General features: G+C 51.6%; 1 protein-coding gene across 1 annotated transcript in view; it reads left to right on the top strand.

Annotated features, from left to right (window-relative positions):
* calb1 (calbindin 1) overlaps positions 1 to 20,146 on the top strand; it is a 174,593-nt gene that overhangs the window by 121,291 nt on the left and 33,156 nt on the right. The window contains exons 7-8 of the mRNA XM_072467985.1: positions 10,064 to 10,119; positions 10,222 to 10,261. Coding sequence (XP_072324086.1) covers positions 10,064 to 10,119; positions 10,222 to 10,261 — 96 coding nt within the window. The remainder of the gene's footprint in view (positions 1 to 10,063; positions 10,120 to 10,221; positions 10,262 to 20,146) is intronic.

Genomic DNA, 20,146 nt, shown 5'->3' with positions numbered 1-20,146 from the left:
GATTTTCATCACTCATTTACATAAACAAGGAAGTATAAAAGCATCTTGAAAATAGAGACTTGTTTATGGTTGAAACACTCCAAATCAAAACAAGATTTCATTAATCATGCTCCAGCAAATAGGCTCAATGGGCACACCAAGATAATGATTATTTGCAGCAGAGAGTGGGGCATTAAGGAGTGTCATGTGAGAGTACCTTTACGAAATGGGTGTTTATAAATGGCTGTGTATATAAGTATCTGTAGTGAGAGTACCTTTAAGAAATGGGTGATTACTACTGCAGTGATGTCAGAGAGTGGGTGGAGCTGGGCTGTTTGTCAGCTTTTTACTTTTGTTTTAGGTTGTTTGCTGCAGGGTGTATTTTAGTTTCATTTTCAGAGCTGGATAGCTGCAGTCACAGCCAGAAGGTGTATTAGAATCTCTCTCTGTAATCTAAAGACTGTAAATCGATCCTGGTGATTTAAAACTAATAACAGTAGTGACTTTAACCTGATGTGCTTCTGGAAAAAGGTGTTTTACGTCTTATGGATGTTAAAAGGAAAGCTTAAAGGATTACTTAGTGTTGTATTCTTTGGATGTTGTATTTGAATTAATGGTTGCTAACAAGTTCACTGTATGTTTTAAAAAGGTTAACTTGAGTTCATAGAATAAATATTATTTTGCTTTAAAAAATAATTTTCCATTTCTACTGTTTCACACCTATAGAGTGGGCCGTGTGCTTCCCATACCACAATCTATTAAAAGTTGTGGGTCAGGTGAACTCCATGATACACTTTGGGTTCTCTAAACCCTGGCCCATAACAGGAGCAAGACTTTGGAGCAGAGAATAGGGCTAGTCGCTACCCCCTGTAACCAGGAGCCAGGAAGAGCCGCCTCCACTCCCTGTAACCAGGAGCCAGGAAGAGCCGCCTCCACTCCCTGTAACCAGGAGCCAGGCAGGGCCACTCCCTGTAACTGGGAGCCAGGCAGAGCCGCTGCTCCCTGTAACCAGGAGCCAGGAAGAGCCGCCTCCACTCCCTGTAACCAGGAGCCAGACAGAGCCACTCCCTGTAACCGGGAGCCAGGCAGAGCCCCTCCCTGTAACTGGGAGCCAGGCAGAGCCCCTCCCTGTAACTGGGAGCCAGGCAGAGCCCCTCCCTGTAACCAGGAGCCAGGCAGAGCCCCTCCCTGTAACTGGGAGCCAGGCAGAGCCCCTCCCTGTAACCAGGAACCAGGCAGAGCCCCTCCCTGTAACTGGGAGCCAGGCAGAGCCCCTCCCTGTAACCAGGAGCCAGGCAGAGCCCCTCCCTGTAACCAGGAGCCAGGCAGAGCCCCTCCCTGTAACTGGGAGCCAGGCAGAGCCCTTCCCTGTAACTGGGAGCCAGGCAGAGCCCCTCCCTGTAACCAGGAGCCAGGCAGAGCCCCTCCCTGTAACTGGGAGCCAGGCAGAGCCACTCCCTGTAACCAGGAGCCAGGCAGAGCCCCTCCCTGTAACCAGGAGCCAGGCAGAGCCGCTCCCTGTAACTGGGAGCCAGGCAGAGCCCCTCCCTGTAACTGGGAGCCAGGCAGAGTCGCTGCTTCCTGTAACTGGGAGGCAGGCAGAGCCCCTCCCTGTAACTGGGAGCCAGGCAGAGCCCCTCCCTGTAACTGGGAGCCAGGCAGAGCCGCTCCCTGTAACCAGGAGCAAGGCAGAGTCGCTGCTCCCTGTAACCAGGAGCCAGGCAGAGCCACTCCCTGTAACCAGGAGCCAGGCAGAGCCACTCCCTGTAACCAGGAGCCAGGCAGAGCCGCTCCCTGTAACCAGGAGCCAGGCAGAGTCGCTGCTCCCTGTAACCAGGAGCCAGGCAGAGCCCCTCCCTGTAACCAGGAGCCAGGCAGAGCCGCTGCTCCCTGTAACCAGGAGCCAGGCAGAGTCACTGCTCCCTGAGCCAGGGGCTGTTTAGCACAGGGCTAAATCGCTGGCTTTGAAGGCAGACCGAGGCAGGCCAGCAGCACGGTTCAATTCCCGTAACAGCCTCCCCAAACAGGCGCCGGAATGTGGCGACTAGGGGCTTTTCACAGTAGCTTCATTTGAAGCCGACTTGTGACAATAAGCGATTTTCATTTTTTTTCATTTTCTGTAACCAGGAAGCAGGTAGAGCCCCTCCCTGTAACCAGGAGCCAGGCAGAGCCCCTCCCTGTAACCAGGAGCCAGGCAGAGCCCCTCCCTGTAACCAGGAGCCAGGCAGAGCCCCTCCCTGTAACTGGGAGCCAGGCAGAGCCCCTCCCTGTAACCAGGAGCCAGGCAGAGCCCCTCCCTGTAACCAGGAGCCAGGCAGAGCCACTCCCTGTAACCAGGAGCCAGGCAGAGCCACTCCCTGTAACCAGGAGCCAGGCAGAGCCGCTGCTCCCTGTAACCAGGAGCCAGGCAGAGCCATCGCTCCCTGTAACCAGGAGCCAGGCAGAGCCGCTGCTTCCTGTAACTGGGAGCCAGGCAGAGCCCCTCCCTGTAACCAGGAGCCAGGCAGAGCCATCGCTCCCTGTAACCAGGAGCCAGGCAGAGCCATCGCTCCCTGTAACCAGGAGCCAGGCAGAGCCGCTGCTTCCTGTAACTGGGAGCCAGGCAGAGCCCCTCCCTGTAACCAGGAGCCAGGCAGAGCCATCGCTCCCTGTAACCAGGAGCCAGGCAGAGCCATCGCTCCCTGTAACCAGGAGCCAGGCAGAGCCATCGCTCCCTGTAACCAGGAGCCAGAAGTGCCACCGCTCCCTGTAACCAGGAGCCAGGCAGAGCCGCCGCTCCATGTAACCAGGAGCCAGGCAGAGCCGCCGCTCCCTGTAACCAGGAGCCAGGCAGAGCCGCCGCTCCCTGTAACCAGGAGCCAGGCAGAGCCGCCCCTCCCTGTAACCAGGAGCCAGGCAGAGCCATCGCTCCCTGTAACCAGGAGCCAGGCAGAGCCATCGCTCCCTGTAACTGGGAGCCAGGCAGAGCCATCGCTCCCTGTAACCAGGAGCCAGGCAGAGCCATCGCTCCCTGTAACCAAGAGCCAGGCAGAGCCGCTGCTTCCTGTAACTGGGAGCCAGGCAGAGCAATCGCTCCCTGTAACCAGGAGCCAGGCAGAGCCATCGCTCCCTGTAACCAGGAGCCAGGCAGAGTCGCTGCTCCCTGTAACCAGGAGCCAGGCAGAGCCATCGCTCCCTGTAACCAGGAGCCAGAAGTGCCACCGCTCCCTGTAACCAGGAGCCAGGCAGAGCCGCCGCTCCCTGTAACCAGGAGCCAGGCAGAGCCGCCGCTCCCTGTAACCAGGAGCCAGGCAGAGCCGCCGCTCCCTGTAACCAGGAGCCAGGCAGAGCCGCTGCTCCCTGTAACCAGGAGGCAGGCAGAGCCCCTCCCTGTAACCAGGAGCCAGGCAGAGCCGCCGCTCCCTGTAACCAGGAGCCAGAAGTGCCACCGCTCCCTGTGACCGGGAGTCAGGTGGAGCCGCCACTCCCTATAACCGGGAGCCAGGCAGAGCCCCTCCCTATAACCGGGAGCCAGGCAGAGCCCCTCCCTGTAACCAGGAGCCAGGCAGAGACCCTCCCTGTAACCAGGAGTCAGGCAGAGCCCCTCCCTGTAACCAGGAGCCAGGCAGAGCCACTGCTCACTTTTTCCAGGAGAAAGGCGGAAGCGTCGCCCCACTCCACCACCCGTAACCACGAACCAAGCAGAGCCGCCGGTCCCTGGAACTGGGAGCTAGTCAAAGCCTTGTTTGGCCCTGCTGTTTATAGCTTACAACTATGCTTTTCAGCACCAACCTGGGACACAAAATGCTAATGCGGATGCATGAAGTCACCTGCCCTACCCGAGTGCGTATCACCACCACCGCTAACCCAACAGGTCATTCTAACCCGAATCATCCTAAAGATCCTGTAAGTGTCCACAGGCATTCCCACAGCTGGTTCCAAAGAGACCCATATTCTTTTGAAGGTTAAACAAATGTTTAAGATGTTCTTGGTGCTGGTAGATACCCATTCAAAGTGGCTACCAGTTCAGGAGATGGGGACCACTACCTCGGCAAACACAGTGTATGTCTTGCGCCAAGTGTTTGCCATTCATGGTCTTCCCAAGTCAATTGTTTTGCATAGCATCCCCTTCACTGATGATGATTTCCAGCATTTTGTGAGCTCAAAAGGCATACAACACACGAGGACAGCACCCTTCCATCCAACGCCAAACAGTCTGTCTGAGAGCGCCATATTTCAAGAATTCCATGAAAAGCAATCTGATAAATCACTTCACTAGGGGTTGGCTAATTTTTTGTTGTTGCACAACTCAACCCCCCATTCAACCGCAGGGGTCACATTCACTGAGTTGCTCATGGGGCATCAGTTGTGAACCCGATTGGACTTTATATTTCCAAATTTGGCAGGGCGGAGGAGACATTTCAGGCCTCCCAGAAGAGTCAGCGGTCAGAGCAGAAAGCTGACAGGTCATTTCGATCTGAAATTTTGCTGCTGGTTCACCTTGGTTAGAAGAACGGGTTGTGGCCCATTCAAAGGAGATGTCTTATGTTGGTGATGTTAACGGGAAGACTGTCGAAAAACACGTCGACCACCTGAGGAGTTGAGGGTGGCATCCCCGACGAGAAGTCAACAAGTCCAGCAAGCATCATGAATACTCATGTAACTCGGTCCAGTCACAGAAAGCCAGCGACTTCCATTTCTGTTCAACATTCTGTGTCTATTGAGGCTAGTCCACCTGTCGTCGAAGTGGTCCTTCCTGAGGTGGCATCAACTATGGACCACTTGATCATCCAAAAGGGTGCTGAGCCTATGGCTGGGCTACAGAAGTCTGGGAGGGTCTGGAGGTCTCCAGACCGATTGACTTTATGATGGACGCTCGTTCCTTGGTTCTCCCTGTTAACAATTGTAATGTTCGTACATAGTTTTGGGGTAGTGTGTTAAGCGACTTAAGGTGGGAGGGATGTGGGAATATGGCCCCTTTAAGGGGCCAGGCTCCAAAGACCATGTGACTGACTCAGGGCCAATCACACGGTAGCCTGCAAACCTCGGCCAATTGGGAATTTGTGCAGGTCCTGGGAGCTGGACCCTGGCCAATGTGGACCAGGCAGCCAAAGCGTAAAGACATGTTGGGCGTGATTTAACGCGCAAAAATCAAAGTCTCATTTTGGGCGCCTATAGCAGGGTCTTGGCATCTGCAACACCGAGAGAACCCTGCTATCAAATGGGACTCTATCGTTCTTTTCTGGCCTCGGTCGTGAATGCTCCATCGAGGAAGCACTTACATCACTGCCACTTGGCTGTGTCAAGTTGCTTGGGTGACAGCCGGAGTGCCAGGGTACTTCCCTGTCCAGAACTTGACCATCTAGGGGGGGCTCCGGTGGCCTGGGAGACCCCCCGAACTTCCATTATGTCTGGCCCATGTTTGTGTGGACCAGTGCTAAATGGCCCATGGCAAAGTCTCCCAGGCACGGTGTTTGTTCCCAGGTACTCGGGAGAATCAGGCGGCAACATATTTAAATGAGTCTAATGGCTTACTTAAATATGTTAATTTGGATCTTGCACTTGCTGCATATCTGCATATTGGTTTGTGGCTTGTTCACTAGCCTTGCAGAGGTTTATACCTTCTAACGGCAAAATTGGTCGTCTAAGTAAACGGTCCCGCAACCGCTCATCATACACACCAAACACGATCTGATCCCGAATTAATGAATCCGTTATGGAGGAAAAGTTACAAGACTGAGCTCTAGATCAGTGACAAATGAATCAAATGATTCTCCTTTTAGATGCAGCCTTTTTTTAAACATGTAGCACTCATACGTTTCATTCACTTGTGCTTTCCAATGAACATCGAATTTGTTCATGACCTGCTCATATTTTTTCTTATCCTCACTGTTTTTGAACTCAAATGAATTATATAATTCAAATGCCTGCGGTCCAGCCATATTTAGGAGGCATGGGATTTTGCGATGATCAGGAGCTGATTCTAACATGAAGGCAGATGAAAAACTTCAAATTACTGTTTGAAATTTTTCCAGATCGGGCTTAGTTTACCGGTCGTCCTGAAGTGTTCTGGCTTTTTCAGACCTTCCATCTTACAACCAGTAACTTGGTGCTGACTTCGAGATTCTGTTGAGTAGCGTGATTGTTCTTCTTTTCTTCTTAGAAGCTAATCTGACTTTCAAAACTTACTGCTATACTTTTAGAAACTCACTTCTGGCATCATGTGATGTTCTTTGTGATTCTTATTATCAGGATAGATGCCGTAGTGTTCACAAAGACCACAGAAGCTAAGTTCAATAACATTTATTACACTAATTAAAGCTCGACCACTTACTTCTATAGCAAGCAATAATCTCGTAATCTACAATCTAGTCTCTATCTATAACTGTACTCTGCACTCTCTAGACTTCTCCTCTGCACTCTCTCCAGCCCTCTCCCAGAAGCCGAGAGTCAGTGCTTTATATAGTTCAGCTTCTAGCTCCATCTAGTGTTCAATTATGATATTGCATTAACTTTTTATATTCTGGACATTCTACATAATGTCACAGAGTTTACTTTCACATAGGTAATGTTTTAGAGGGGCTTACTTTCAACTACTGACATTTACTGTGCACATAGCCACGATGACCATGAAATTATTTCCGATTGTCATTAAGACCCGTCTGGTTCACTATAATGTCCTTTAGGGAAGGAACCCTTCCATCCTTAGCTGGCCTAGTCTCCATGTGACTCCAGAACGACAGCAATGTGATTGACTCTTAACAAAATGCTCTCTGAAATGCACTGTTCAAGAGAAATTAGAGATGGGCAATAAATGGTGCCCCAGCCAACACCACCCACATCGTTTGAATGAATAGAAAAATAAAGCCAGGAGCGACCTATGCTGGGTTTTCAGTTTCTGTTCCGATTTGTTTTCGAGGGGATTGCTGTCAAAGGGCTTACTTTCAACTACCGATGCTCATGGCTCACATAGGCAGCTTGTTACTTCATACAGATACCTCCCAGGCAGGAGCACACTGACTCTGCAGTTTGTACAAATATTACCTCCATCATTTCAACAAGAAATTGAACTTTTACTAAAGTTCCTAATGTCTCAGTTGGCAAATTGCCTTCTGACTTCGCAACAATGCAGAAAGATCAGAAAATTACCCTGCAACTGCCTGTGCTGTACCCAATTTAAGTGATCATTGGATCCTTACAGTGCAGAAGAAGGCCATTTGGCCCATCGAGTCTGCACTGACACTCCGAAAGAGCACCCTACCCAGGTCCACTCCCTTGTCCACCCCACCCTATCCCTATAACATAACCTGCACATCCCTAGACACTAAGGGACAATTTAGCATGGCCAATCCACTTAACCTGCACATCTTTGGACTGTGGGAGGAAACCAGAGCACCCGGAGGAAACCCACGCAGGCACGGGGAGAAAGTGCAAACTCCACACCGTCACCCAAAGCTGGAATCAAACTCGGGTCCTTGGCGCTGTGAGGCAGCAGTGCTAACCATTGTGCCACCATGTCGCCCAATACGATGCTTCCTGCTTCAAATCCTGTGGTCTCTGCTGTATTCCTCTAAATGCAATAAGCTGAGTCGAAGCATGGTTTCCTTGAAAGTCAGTGATCGGCTTATATGCAAAATATATGAAAAATTAAGAAATTTGGTCAAATGTCGGTGGTCGACACTTCAATGAAATTGACTATTACTCAACGATATAGGATATAAGATTCATAGAAACCAAATTATTCAGACTCGACAGGGACAGAGGCAGTTGGCAAAATCATTCCTCGTATTCGAAAGGTTATTTTTTATTTTGTTGTGTGATCTAACATAGAATTCATATTTTAATGTCAGACATTAAATATTAAATGGGGGACAATCCACTCTACTTCACTTCATAGGCTCCAAACCATACTTGATGTTCAGGCCAAACAGTTTTAATTTGTTTTAAAAGCTGTAAAGTCCGATGGACTGGCAAATGAATCAGATTGCCACTCCACCTGAAATTACTTACCTGAAAATTCAGGCAATCCGACCTCGTCTGATGTTCCGCCTAGGCCAGGCAATATCTTTTTTGTGTAGTGTGCTCCTCGGGCCTACAGTTTAGTGTACCTCAGTCAAAGGTAGGTTACCAGTACCTCCATTTTTTATGGCACTACATGGAGGTGGGGGGGGGTGGTCTGTAGGAAGTCAGGTCTGGGAATGGAGGTGGGTCAGGCCAGGTGGGCAAGGGGAGGTCAGGCATTGAGCCTTGTGGAGAATCGGGGGTGGTTGGGTCAGGAATCGGACCTGTTGGAGGACTGGTGGGAGTTGGGCCTGGGGACGGGGGTGGTATCAGGAGTTGGGCCTGTGAAGGGGGGATTTAAGGAGTGGGACATAGAAGGGTGGTGGGGCGGAGCTTGCCTTGCGAGGGGTGGTCAAGGGTCAGGAGTTTGGCCTGGGGGTGATTGGAGTTGGGAGTTGGGTCCTGGGCGCTGGGTGAGTATGGTCTGGGAGGGTGGTTGAGGGTAGTAGGTGAGTATGAGGGTGTTTGGGAAGCCCCATGGGTGTTGGGGTGGTTCAGTGCTATAGTTACCCAGAAACTAGAAGAGGTTTAAATGCTCTAATTGTTTCTGGGTAACTATTGCTGAAACACAGTCAGAACCATCAGACATTGTGTTGTAAATTGCATTTTGGAATAGTTCATAATGCCGGACAATTGCCTATCAGAAGTTTGAACTTCATAGGCAATTGGCGTGCAAACCTTACCTGGGAACCTCTAGTGCTCGGGTGGGTGGGGTAGAAATTTCCAAGCGCATTTGTGGGGTACCCTCCAGATAAACCTGCCCTACAGCACAAACCTGGTGTGTGACCTGTTCACCTACTTACTGTCATTTTAAAACGTTTATTTTAGACATCAACAATGCTATTCTGCTGTATCTTGTAGCTGACCAAAGTTGAAATTGCTTTTTTGGTGAACTTTGCACTTATGGAAGATTCTGGTGGAGCAGAAACTGACTCAGATCACTTGTCGGGTAAAGTTCACTTTACATTCCTCTACAGACCACCATTCTCAGAAGTGAATTACATTTAACTAGATTAAATACAGTCTCAACATCACTGCTAAATTTAGCTCTGTTAAAATATTGCACAATTAGTGTCCTTATGGATAATGGCAGTGCTCAGGTCAATTTATAGTAAGGCTTCAGCTTTTAACTGCTGCAGGAAGATTTCAAGAACAACTATAGAAGGAACATTTTATGCTAATCAAACTAGGCTGTTATGTGCATATTTGGACATTTGATGGTAGGGAAAAGTAATTATCTTGATGCCAGTTTGACCATTTCATATATATTTACACTTTTAAATAACTGATGTGTGTGCATCAGATGTGCATCAGTGTGTGCATCAGATGTTGATAACATTACAAATCCTCCAAAGCTCTCTCCCATCCCACGACACACAATGCACGTTTGATCATCGATCTTTATCGATTAAAAATAATTGGAAAACTATTATGTTTCCCAGCTGTAAATGCTCATCTTCAGTTGATTATATACAACGATGCTGCAATTCGAAAGATACTAAAGAATAGAACAAATACAGGAAATTGGGAGAAGCTGACAGACTGCGGAATCTGCAAAGGAAAATCAAAATTGGTACTTAAAAAGTTATGTCTGTAGATTTCCTATAGATTTGTTTGCATGTCTCAATTTCCCCTGCTGGATATGGTGGACAATGGTGTAAATAATGTAATATTGTGCTCAAAATCAACACTTCTTGTTGGTAGAAATCTGGTCATATATCAGCCTACTATCAATCATATATCAATCATGCTCAAACGATACAGCTTAATATTCACTTGGCGAGGGGATTTCTTAAGTTAGATACTGGTGCAAGAAAACAAGAGCATGGAATAATAGCATAAAAGCATCAGGTCCTGGAGACAGAAAAGAGTACAGATGGGATATTTTTTTCAAACGATTAGAATTTAACTTATTTGCCTGCAAAGTGACATGAAAAGCTATATTTCCTAATGGCTTGTTTTTAAAATTCTGACTTTGTTTAAATTTGCTGAAAAAAATAAATGTTTGAATCATTTTAGAACATTTTTATTTTTATTTTTTAAGCTTAAAATGTTCGATTCAAATCATGATGGAAAGTTGGGACTGGGCGAAATGGCAAGGTATGTAGTTTTCAATACACCATTTATTTTTTTAAAGCAGCAATATTGTTTAGGCAGTATGAATGCATAAACTACATATATGTAAAATTTATTTTTTAATAGGTTGCTTCCTGACAAAGAAAATTTTCTCCTCAAATTTCAGGTAGGTGCTACTGTCTTTGGAGTGAGTATTTTTTCAATATATTTTAATTAGGTTTTTCATATTTTTAACAATAAAGGCAACAAAACAAAATTAGTGCAAAACACAGACAGAATGGAGCAAGACTTATAGCGAACATGGGAACAAGCAAGAACAAGTGAAATAAATTCAGGATAGTGTGCTTAATGAACCGGTGCCTCTAGTTTACATATTGGAGTAATTCAGCAACAGATTAACAAAAATTGAGCGGGGGGAAATGAAGAACTGTTCAATTCAGGACGCTTGTCTTTCTGAATTTCGAGAATTTCAAGACTACCAAAATGAAATTAAATGAAATGAATTAGGTCATGGATATCCCAACAGGAGTAAGTCAGCCAAGGTGGAGCCTATGAATTTAAGATAGGGGTCACATACCTTATGGATTCATCAGACGTAGAACCAATCACAGAGGTTAGGAATTCCATAGGGATGCATTTCATAATTAGCATATGCCAGTTTTGAGTTGAGGGATACTTGTCACTAATCTAGGAGCATCGTATATTCTTATGAGCTGCAAAGGTCAGGATATTGTACAGCCTCTTTTCATTACAATCAGTAATTCTCTGATCTGGGAGACCAAGAACCAGGAACACAGGTTTAGACTGTAAGGCTCTATCAAAAATCTATATAATTACCCTCAACGACCAGACACTTTAAGCACATCAAGGATGTAGCAGAATTAAGCCTGTGTCTAAGAATAAGGGTGCGATTTAACGGCCTCATCGCGCCCCAGGGGTGCCTTGCCCTTAAGAGGTGGGGTGACGGGAAGCGCGAGGACCCCGTAAGAGGTAAGTTGGGTGCTGTGGGGGGGGGGGGGGGGGCGGAGGCCATAGTAGAGGGGCTAAGGGGGGTTGAAAGATCGGGGAGGCATTTAAAAATGTCACCATAATCTGCAAATACTCTAGCTCGCCAGTGCAGGAAATGACTGAAGTGCAGTCGCGGCAAGGCATTCCTCGCTGAAGCCAAAAAAAATGGCTAAATAGCGGTGTAGTTTATGCTGAGAAACACCCGCTAACCGGGCCCAAATGGGACTCTGTTTTTGTCCCATTAATTTGAACCCGAGGTGTTATATACGAATGGTGTAGTATCTTCAATTGGGTTTCCTTCATTTTATTACAAAACAAAATTTTACCAGCGGTGTCCCATATATTACCCCATGTCTCCTCGCAAATATTGATTGCCAAGTCCTTTTCTCAAGACTGAAAAGCATCTATATTCTAACGTGGGATCTAGAATTTAAAGTATCATAGAACTTAATAATTAGTTGTTTAGGCTCCACAGAATTTAGGATTCTTCCCACCAGGGAAATTGAGGAATCAAAGTACAAAATTGTCTTCTTATAATAATAAAAATCTTCATTAGTCTTATAATAATAATCTTTATGAAGGATAAAGTCTCTAAGTTGCAAATACTTGAAAAAGGAGTGTCTTGGGATGTCAAATTGTTGACATAGCTACACAAAGGATGACAAGGAAGCATCTCTGAACAAGTCTCCCAGCCTACAAATGCTCTGTCTCTCCAAGTGTTGAATCCATAGTCGATTAGACTGGATGGAAATCTGGACTGCCCTGAATAGGAAAAAGAACGGAAGTCAGTTTCAATATCCCTTCTAATCGATGGCCTAATTTCCATGCTCTCAGAGAATTAATAATAATGGGATTATCCCACTTAGTAGAATGTGCCTTAAAGTCACCATAGAACAACAAGATCCTGTAGAGGGTAAACTGACTCGTCTGACACCCCCAAACCAGTCCACCATCAACAAGGCACGAGTCAGGAGTGTAATGGAATACTCTTCACTTGCCTGGATGAGTGCAGCTCCAAAAACACTCAAGAAGCTCGACACCATCCAGGACAAATCAGTCCGCTTGATTGTTCCACCTTCCACAAATATTCAAACCATCCACCACCGACGAACAGTAGCAGCCGTGTGTCCCATCTGGGCTGGGCTGGTTTAACACAGTGAGCTCGACAGTTGGTTTGTGATGCAGAACAAGGCCAGCAGCGCGGGTTCAATTCCCGTACCAGCTTACCCGAACAGGCGCCAAAATGTGGCGACTAGGGGCTTTTCACAGTAACTTCATATTTGTGACAATAAAAAGTTATTACTATTATTATCTACAAGATGCACTTCAGTAGCTCACCAAGGTTCCTTAGACAGCCCCTTCCAAACCCACGACTGCTACCATCTAGAACAGTGTTTTTCAAACTTTCTTTGCCCGCGACCCATTTTTACCAGCCGGCCATTCTTCAGGACCCATGCCAGCCAGCCAACATTTGCGACCCACACTGGCTGACCTTCACAACCCACGCGGCCCAAACCTCGCGACTGACTTTTTGTTTACCTTTAATATGATAGATGAGCCTGCGTGATCCTCACGATTTCACTTGCATTGTCAGTCAATGTTCCATTTCTGCTAAGGACTTCAGGTCCCCTCCAAGTCACTCACCACCCTGATTTGGAAATATATCGCCATTCCTTCACTGTCACTGGGGTAAGTCCTGGAACTCCCTCCCTAACAGCACAGTGGGTGTACCTACACCTCAGGGACGGCAGCGGTTCAAAAAGGCAGGTCACCACCACCTTCTGAAGCGCAACTTCGGATGGACAATAAATGCTGCCCTAACCAGCGATGCCCACATCCCATAAATTAATTACATTTTTTTGTTATTTTAAATTGACGAAGGTCCTTTTTAACCCAATCCCTTATAAACCTTAAATGAAAGGCCAGCTGATATAGCCTAATATTCAGGACATCTAACCCACCCTTAGGACCTGAGATCTGGAGCTTAACAAATTAACGCAAGGCTTCTTATTACAGATAAATAAACTGATCATTCTATTGATTTCCTTAACAACTTTAGCCGACAGTAGTGTACGCAGCATCTGCAGGGAATACAACAATCTAGGCAACGCGATCATTTTTATCAGGGTAATCCTTCCCAGCCAGAAAGCAGCAGGGCTGACCAACAAGCTAAATCCCAATTCGAGGGAAATTGGTCCCATATAACTGCCTCAAGCAAGGAGTAATTTAAATCCCAAGATACTTAAATCACAAGGGGGACCACCTAAAAAGGAAATTAACAAAAGGAGGAGGTTTACCTCTTAACACATCCTCAGCAGAGCCTCGGACTCAGTAAATTTGATCTTATAACCAGAGAAGGCGCTATATCTATCCACCGCACCAATAATGACGGGAACCATGACACCTGCTTTAGACACGAACGGCAGCACGCCATCCGCATAAAGCATAATCTTGTGCTGCCTCCCCCAACAATCTAGTCCCGATATTATGGGATCTTTTCTATTTAAAAAAAAAATTATTTTTTATTCTACATTTTCACATTTTCCTTCAAACATTTACACCCCACCCACAAACAGTAAATGGTAACAAATACAAAATCAAACCCCTTAACAATACCAATGATCCCATCCTCCCACCACCCCAAACAACGGCCACCTGTCAATATATGCATCCAATAAACCAAACCCTCCCACGGTGGAAACAAAAAACAAAAGAGAAAAAGAAAAAGGAGCCCGGGACCGCCCGTGGTCACCATTTACCTATAGAGTCCACTCCCCCGCCCCCCGCCTACACTCAACGCCATCCAGCCTCTGAAAGAGTACCGTACATGATACCCAAGAATTGTACAACCCCCCCCCCACCCCCCCCCAACCAAGTCTCCAGCTCCTCCCGTCCACTGCCTCTTGTAATACTCCTTCCCCCCAACTTTCCACCCCGGCTACACCACTCGGACCCGATGGCCGCAGCCCCTCCCCCCACCTCACTCCCGTTCACTGCCCGGCTTAAACCGGCCAGCGTGGAGATCCCGCCCGGGTCCCTTTCCCCCTTGCCCGGCCCTAGGAAAGCCCAGAGATCCCCTTTTAGCACACAAACCCCGCATATCCACCTACACCCCAAAGAGCCCTCATTTCGGGTGAAAGTCCCATCACTTCCCTTGTCCAAATATATACCACATTGGCTCCTTTAGCCCCTACACCCGCGCGCAGTGAAACAAAAAAGAAGAAAATACAGTCATGAGGTTACATCGGCACATGGCCATTTCTCAGTTTGTCAGTTCTGCCACAGTCCTTCTGCCTTCGCAAACTCCTCCGCTGCTTCCGCTGTTCCAAAATAAAAGTCCCTGTGCTTATAAGTCACCCTCAGCTTCGCTGGATACACAATGCCGCACTGCACCTTGCTAATGTACAGTGCCCTCTTCACCCGGTTGAAGGCAGCCCGCCTCCTCGCCAGCTCCACTGTAAAGTCCCGGTATACACGTATACCAGCTCCAGCCCACTGCACCACCCGCTTCTGCTTGGCCCAGCTCAGGACCTTCTCCTTCACACTATACCTACGGAAGCACAGAGCCACTGCCCTTGGCGGCTCACTCGCTTTTGGTACAGGCCTACACGACTGATGAGCCCGATCCAGTTCATATCGGGAGGGATCCCCGCTCGATTCTCCGGCCTGGTTGGGCCGAAGTCCCGCCGCTAAACTGCCTGTCCCGCCGGTGTAAATTAAACCACCTACCTTACCGGCGGGACAAGGCGGCGCGGGCGGGCTCAGTGGTCCGGGGGGGGGGTGCGGGGCGATCTGGCCCCGGGGGGGTGCCCCCACGGTGGCCTGGCCCGCGATCGGGGCCCACCGATCCGTGGGCGGGCCTGTGCCGTGGGGGCACTCTTTCCCTTCCGCCTCCGCCACGGTCTCCACCATGGCGGAGGCAGAAGAGACTCCCTCCACTGCGCATGCGTGGGAAGCTGTCAGCGGCCGCTGACGCTCCCGCGCACGCGCCGCCCGGAGATGTCATTTCCGCGCCAGCTGGCGGGGCACCAAAGGCCTTTTCCGCCAGCTGAGGGGTGGAAATTCGTCCGGCGCCGACCTAGCCCCTTAAGGTTGGGGCTCGGCCCCCAAAGATGCGGAGCATTCCGCACCTTTGGGGCGGCGCGATGCCCGTCTGATTTGCGCCGTTTTGGGCACCAGTCGGCGGACATCGCGCTGTTTCCGGAGAATTTCGCCCCACAATAGTGCCATTTTGGAGGGGTGGAAGGCGGATCAGCGGCAAACCGGCGCCGGTCCCAATTTCGGAGTCGGAGCTCATTCTCCTCCTGATTTTGATTTTGGCGTCGGGCTAGGGAGAATCCTACCCTATGTTCTCCCTCCAGAGGAGATTTGCTATTGATTTACGTTCCCCCTGTGAGTGCTCATCAGGAAGCAATTCACTATTCCTTGCCATGCAAATTAATGCATCACGAGGAATAAGTGGGATTCCCAGGGGAATCCTGCAATCACAGAATCACAGAAAAATACAGCACAGAGGAGGCCCTTCAGCCCCTGCAAATGGCCGATGATGTCATCAATATCTCATGTGATCAGACTCTTAAAGTGACCTTGTTCCAACTAGGAACAAACAAGAATACACAACACTTTCATCCGTCTTTATATTAGAGGTTCCTGCAATGAAACATGATGGGCGAAATTTTCCGATTGGGAGACTAAGGGTGGGATTCTCCGGCCGCATTCGCCCAGCAACTGGAGAATCCCACCCGAGGTCAATGGATTTTTCCATTGTCGGCGTCTCGCCCGTGGCGTTCTTGTGGCGGGCGCGGAGGGAGAATCCAGCCCTAAATGTGGACACGAGGACTGAATTGCGTGAGGTTCACTTTCCTGTTGGTGACGCAATTTGTGGAGCAATTCAGAACATGCTAATGACCCAGCCCTCTGCTGACATGAATTCCGAGCAAATTCCAGCCTGATGGGTGTTCTAACTGCTGGGGCCAGAGTTAGCACCAAAGAGCCTGTCAGCTAGAGCTGTTTTTAAGCATTCCATTTACCACACATTCACTGCAGCCACCAAGATGGCTCCTGGAAGACCTCCCCACTGATGTTGGGAGTCTGGGGCGAAATTCTCCGTTATCGGCGGAAAGTCCGCCGATCGGCGCAAAAAACGGCGCAAATCCGACTTCCGTCACATCGGAAAAATGGGTCGAAAGTCTCCGGCTCTAAATGGGCTAGCAGCGACGTAACGGGATCCGCGCTTGCGCACGTGGTTCACGCCGTGCAGCGTCATACGCGCCGCACGGCGTGACGGCTCATAAGGCCGCGCTGCTCCCCCCCACCCGACCGGAACACCCGACCGGAACACCCGACCGGAACACCTGACTGGATGGCTGGCCGCCGCTCAGCCCCGAGGTTCGAGTCACGGGATGTGGAGGCGTTCCTGGACGCGGTGGAGCAGAGGAGGGACGCCCTGTATCCCGGGCATGGCCGCAGAGTTGCCCCACGCCACAGCCGGCGTCTGTGGAGGGAAGTGGCAGAGGCCGTCACCGCTGCGGTCCTGACACCACGGACAGGCACCCAGTGCCACAAGAAGGTGAACGACCTCGTCAGGGCAGGCAGGGTGAGCCTCCCCCATATCCCCCCTCCCCCATATCCCCCCCTCCCCCATATACCCCCTCCCCCATATCCCCCCTCCCCATATCCCCCCTCCCCCATATCCCCCATGTCCCCCACTCCCCCATGTCCCCCCCTCCCCCATGTCCCCCCTCCCCCAATCCCCCCTCACCCATATCCCCTCTCCGCCATATCCCCCCTCCCCCATATCCCCCCTCCCTCATATCCCCCATATCCCCCCTCCCCATATCACCCATATTCCCCCTCCCCATATCCCCCTCCCCATATCCCCCTCCCCCATATCCCCCCTCCCCCATATCCCCCCTCCCCCATATCCCCCCTCCCCCATATCCCCCCTCCCCCATATCCCCCTCCCCCATATCCCCCCTCCCCCGCTAATGTCTATGTTGCCCTGGATGAGGAGGAGGAGGAGGAGCGTGCCAGAGAGGCGGCGCAGGCTGCCGCAGAGGGACAGGCGGCAGCCGCCCAGGCTGGAGGGACACCTGACCGACAGGACGAGGAGGGGGAGGAGGACGTCGCGGCCCCACGGCAGCGGAGGCACCCGAGGGCGCCCCGTGTGTACCGGCCCCGGCAGTCATACCAGGACCTCACGGACCGGGAATGCAGGAGGAGACTCCGGATGAGGCGGGAAACCGTGGCACACATCTGCCACCTGCTGGCACACCTGTCACCGCGTGGCACTGGCGGGGGACACCCTCTCCCCGTGTCCGTCAAGGTTACGGTGGCCCTGAACGTTTATGCAACGCGGTCATTCCAGGCACCGAGTAGGGACCTGTCCGGCATATCGCAGACATCGGTGCATCGGTGCATCCGGGCAGTGACAGATGCCCTATATGCCATGGCGCACCGCTACATCCGCTTCCCTGTGGACCGGGCCAGCCAAGATGCCCGGGCCGTGGGCTTCTCTGCCGTGGCCAGGTTCCCCATGGTCCAGGGCGCGATTGATGGGATGCACGTCGCCGTGCGGCCACCTGCAGATAACAGGGCCGTGTTCACCAATAGGAAGGGGGCCTATTCGATGAACATACAGGTGGTCTGCGACCACCGCATGATGATCCTGCACGTCTGCGCCCGTTACCCAGGCAGTGTACACGACTCATACGTGTTGTCGCGGTCATCCATCCCCGGCATGTACGAGGGACGCCATCTCCGGCTGAGGGGCTGGTTGCTGGGCGACAGGGGCTACCCATTGCGATCGTGGCTGATGACGCCTATACGGAGGCCACGCAATGAGGCGGAGAACCGCTACAATGATGCCCATGTAGCGACAACGGGAGTGACAGAGATGTGCTTTGGCGTGTTGAAGATGCGTTTCAGGTGCCTGGACCTCTCTGGGGGCGCCCTCCAGTATCGGTCAGATAGGGTCGGCCGCATCATTGTGGTGTGCTGCGTCCTGCACAACATAGCCCAGCAGAGGGGCGATGTGCCGCAGGCAGAGGAGGGCAGAGTGGAGGAGCAGCAGGAAGAGGCGCAGTCCTCCCCAGATGAGGGGGATGGGGGTAATGGTCAGGGCAGACGGGGTAGACACAGGCGGGTGGCTGTCCACCGTTACCGGCTGGCCAAGCGGGCACGGGACAGACTGATAGCCGCCCGCTTCACAGACTAGATGGGCGTGGGAATCGGGTAGTATGGCCGCAGACCACACACCATGGCAACAGCCGACCACCCACACCCCCCACCCATCCACCCACCCAGCACCCTCACCCCCCTCCCCAACCCCACCCATCCCACCCGCATGCACACCACCCCCCCCCCCATTGCCGATCCACCTGCGGCACAACGGGCCGGGCTCACACAGTTGCGGGTGGACGCGTGTCTATTGCAGGCCATGGAGGATGATGACAACCCGCCCTGCGGTGAGCTCCTGGCTCCACATCGTTGGACTATGTCTGACCCATGGCCACAGTACCAACATCCACCCGGACCATCCCTGCATGCGGCTGTGACACTGCAGCGCACGGTCCCGTCCTCTGCCCGGGGGATGTTGATGGCGGCCCAGGGGGAAGGGGGCAGACTCACCTGGGACTGAGGTAAGACCACCCCTCACACACACACTTGCGCTCAACGTACATGACACCCCCGCACGCTTTGGACAGAGCACAAAGGCAGCTTCTGTAGGTGTAACATTGACTTTAATAACCAAACGAGTTCATGCACGTGCCCTAGCCCCTAAAACTCATCTGTGCCCTGCACCCGTGCCAACTTACTCAGTGTCTAATTGTTTGGCCTTACGTGCCCTTTGACTACGTCTACGTGGTTCCCCAGACGGTACAGCAGAACTGGAGGTGGACTACTGTGATTCCTGCCCTCTGACACTGGATCCCTTTGGCGGCCGTTTCCTGGGGCGTCCTGGCCTAGATGGGCCAGGCTGCGGCCCGGGCGACTGGGATGGCGAGCTGCCAGCCTGACCGATGCACCTGGGACGGAAGGGGGGGAGTCCGAGGTGTCGCGGTGTTCCCGGACCTCCCCTACAGGGGGAGCCGGGACGGACCACACCACCTCCTCCTCCCTCGGGGTGCTCGATGGCTCCCAGGCCTCTACATGGGTGGGGGATGCGAACGGACTGGCCATCTGACGCCCCCCCGGCATCTGGCGCTGCCAGTCCTGGAGGCCCGTGCTGGTATCGACGGGGGTCTGCAGGTTTGCAGCCATGGAGCCCAGGGGGTTGGCAAACCCTGTCTGTGACAGTGCGACGCCGGCTCGCACATGGCCACTGGCGCCGATGCCCTCAGCGATGGCCTGCTGAGACTGGGCGATGGCCTGCAGAGACTGGGCCATGGCCTGCTGAGACTGGGTCTTGGCCTGCAGAGACTGGGCTATGGCGTTGAGCGCTTCTGCCATCTGGCGCTGGCACTGGCTCATGGCCTCCTGTGAGAGGGCAGCCATGTCCTGGGCCACAGACGCCGCCTGCACGGAAAGCCCCAGGCCTCGCAAACCGTTCCCCATGTCTGACACTATCGCACCCATTGCCTGCACCGCGGACGCCACCCGTGCGGTGTCAGCCTGGGTGGCACGCATGACCAGCGCCAGTCCCAGCTCCTGGACGCGGGTGGACTCCTCCACCTGCGAATGCAGCCGCCGCAAGCCGGCCGTCACCCTCTTCGCTCGTCTCCGGGTCGGTGGTTGCATCGGATCTATGTGTGGGTGTGGTAACTCCAGGAACCCGGGATCCATCTGGGCGGCAGATGTTCGCCTGGGCTGGGCTGCCCTCCGACCGCCCCGCCCCTCTGCTGGTCCTACCTCCACCTGCTGTACCGGGACGGCTGTGTTGTGCGCACCAGTGAGTGTAGCGGACGCCTCATCACTAAAGTGCCCAACCGAGGTGAGTGTTTCTGTGATGGTGGAGGGTGTTGGTGACAGCAGTGGCGTTGTGTTGTGCTCTTCGTCCCAGAGAACCAGAGTCCCTGGTTCTCTGCCACTCCATGGCACTTTG

This window comes from Scyliorhinus torazame, chromosome 11 (genome assembly GCF_047496885.1).
Source record: "Scyliorhinus torazame isolate Kashiwa2021f chromosome 11, sScyTor2.1, whole genome shotgun sequence".
Classification (NCBI taxonomy): Eukaryota; Metazoa; Chordata; class Chondrichthyes; order Carcharhiniformes; family Scyliorhinidae; genus Scyliorhinus; species Scyliorhinus torazame.
This window is presented reverse-complemented; position numbering and strand designations above follow the sequence as displayed.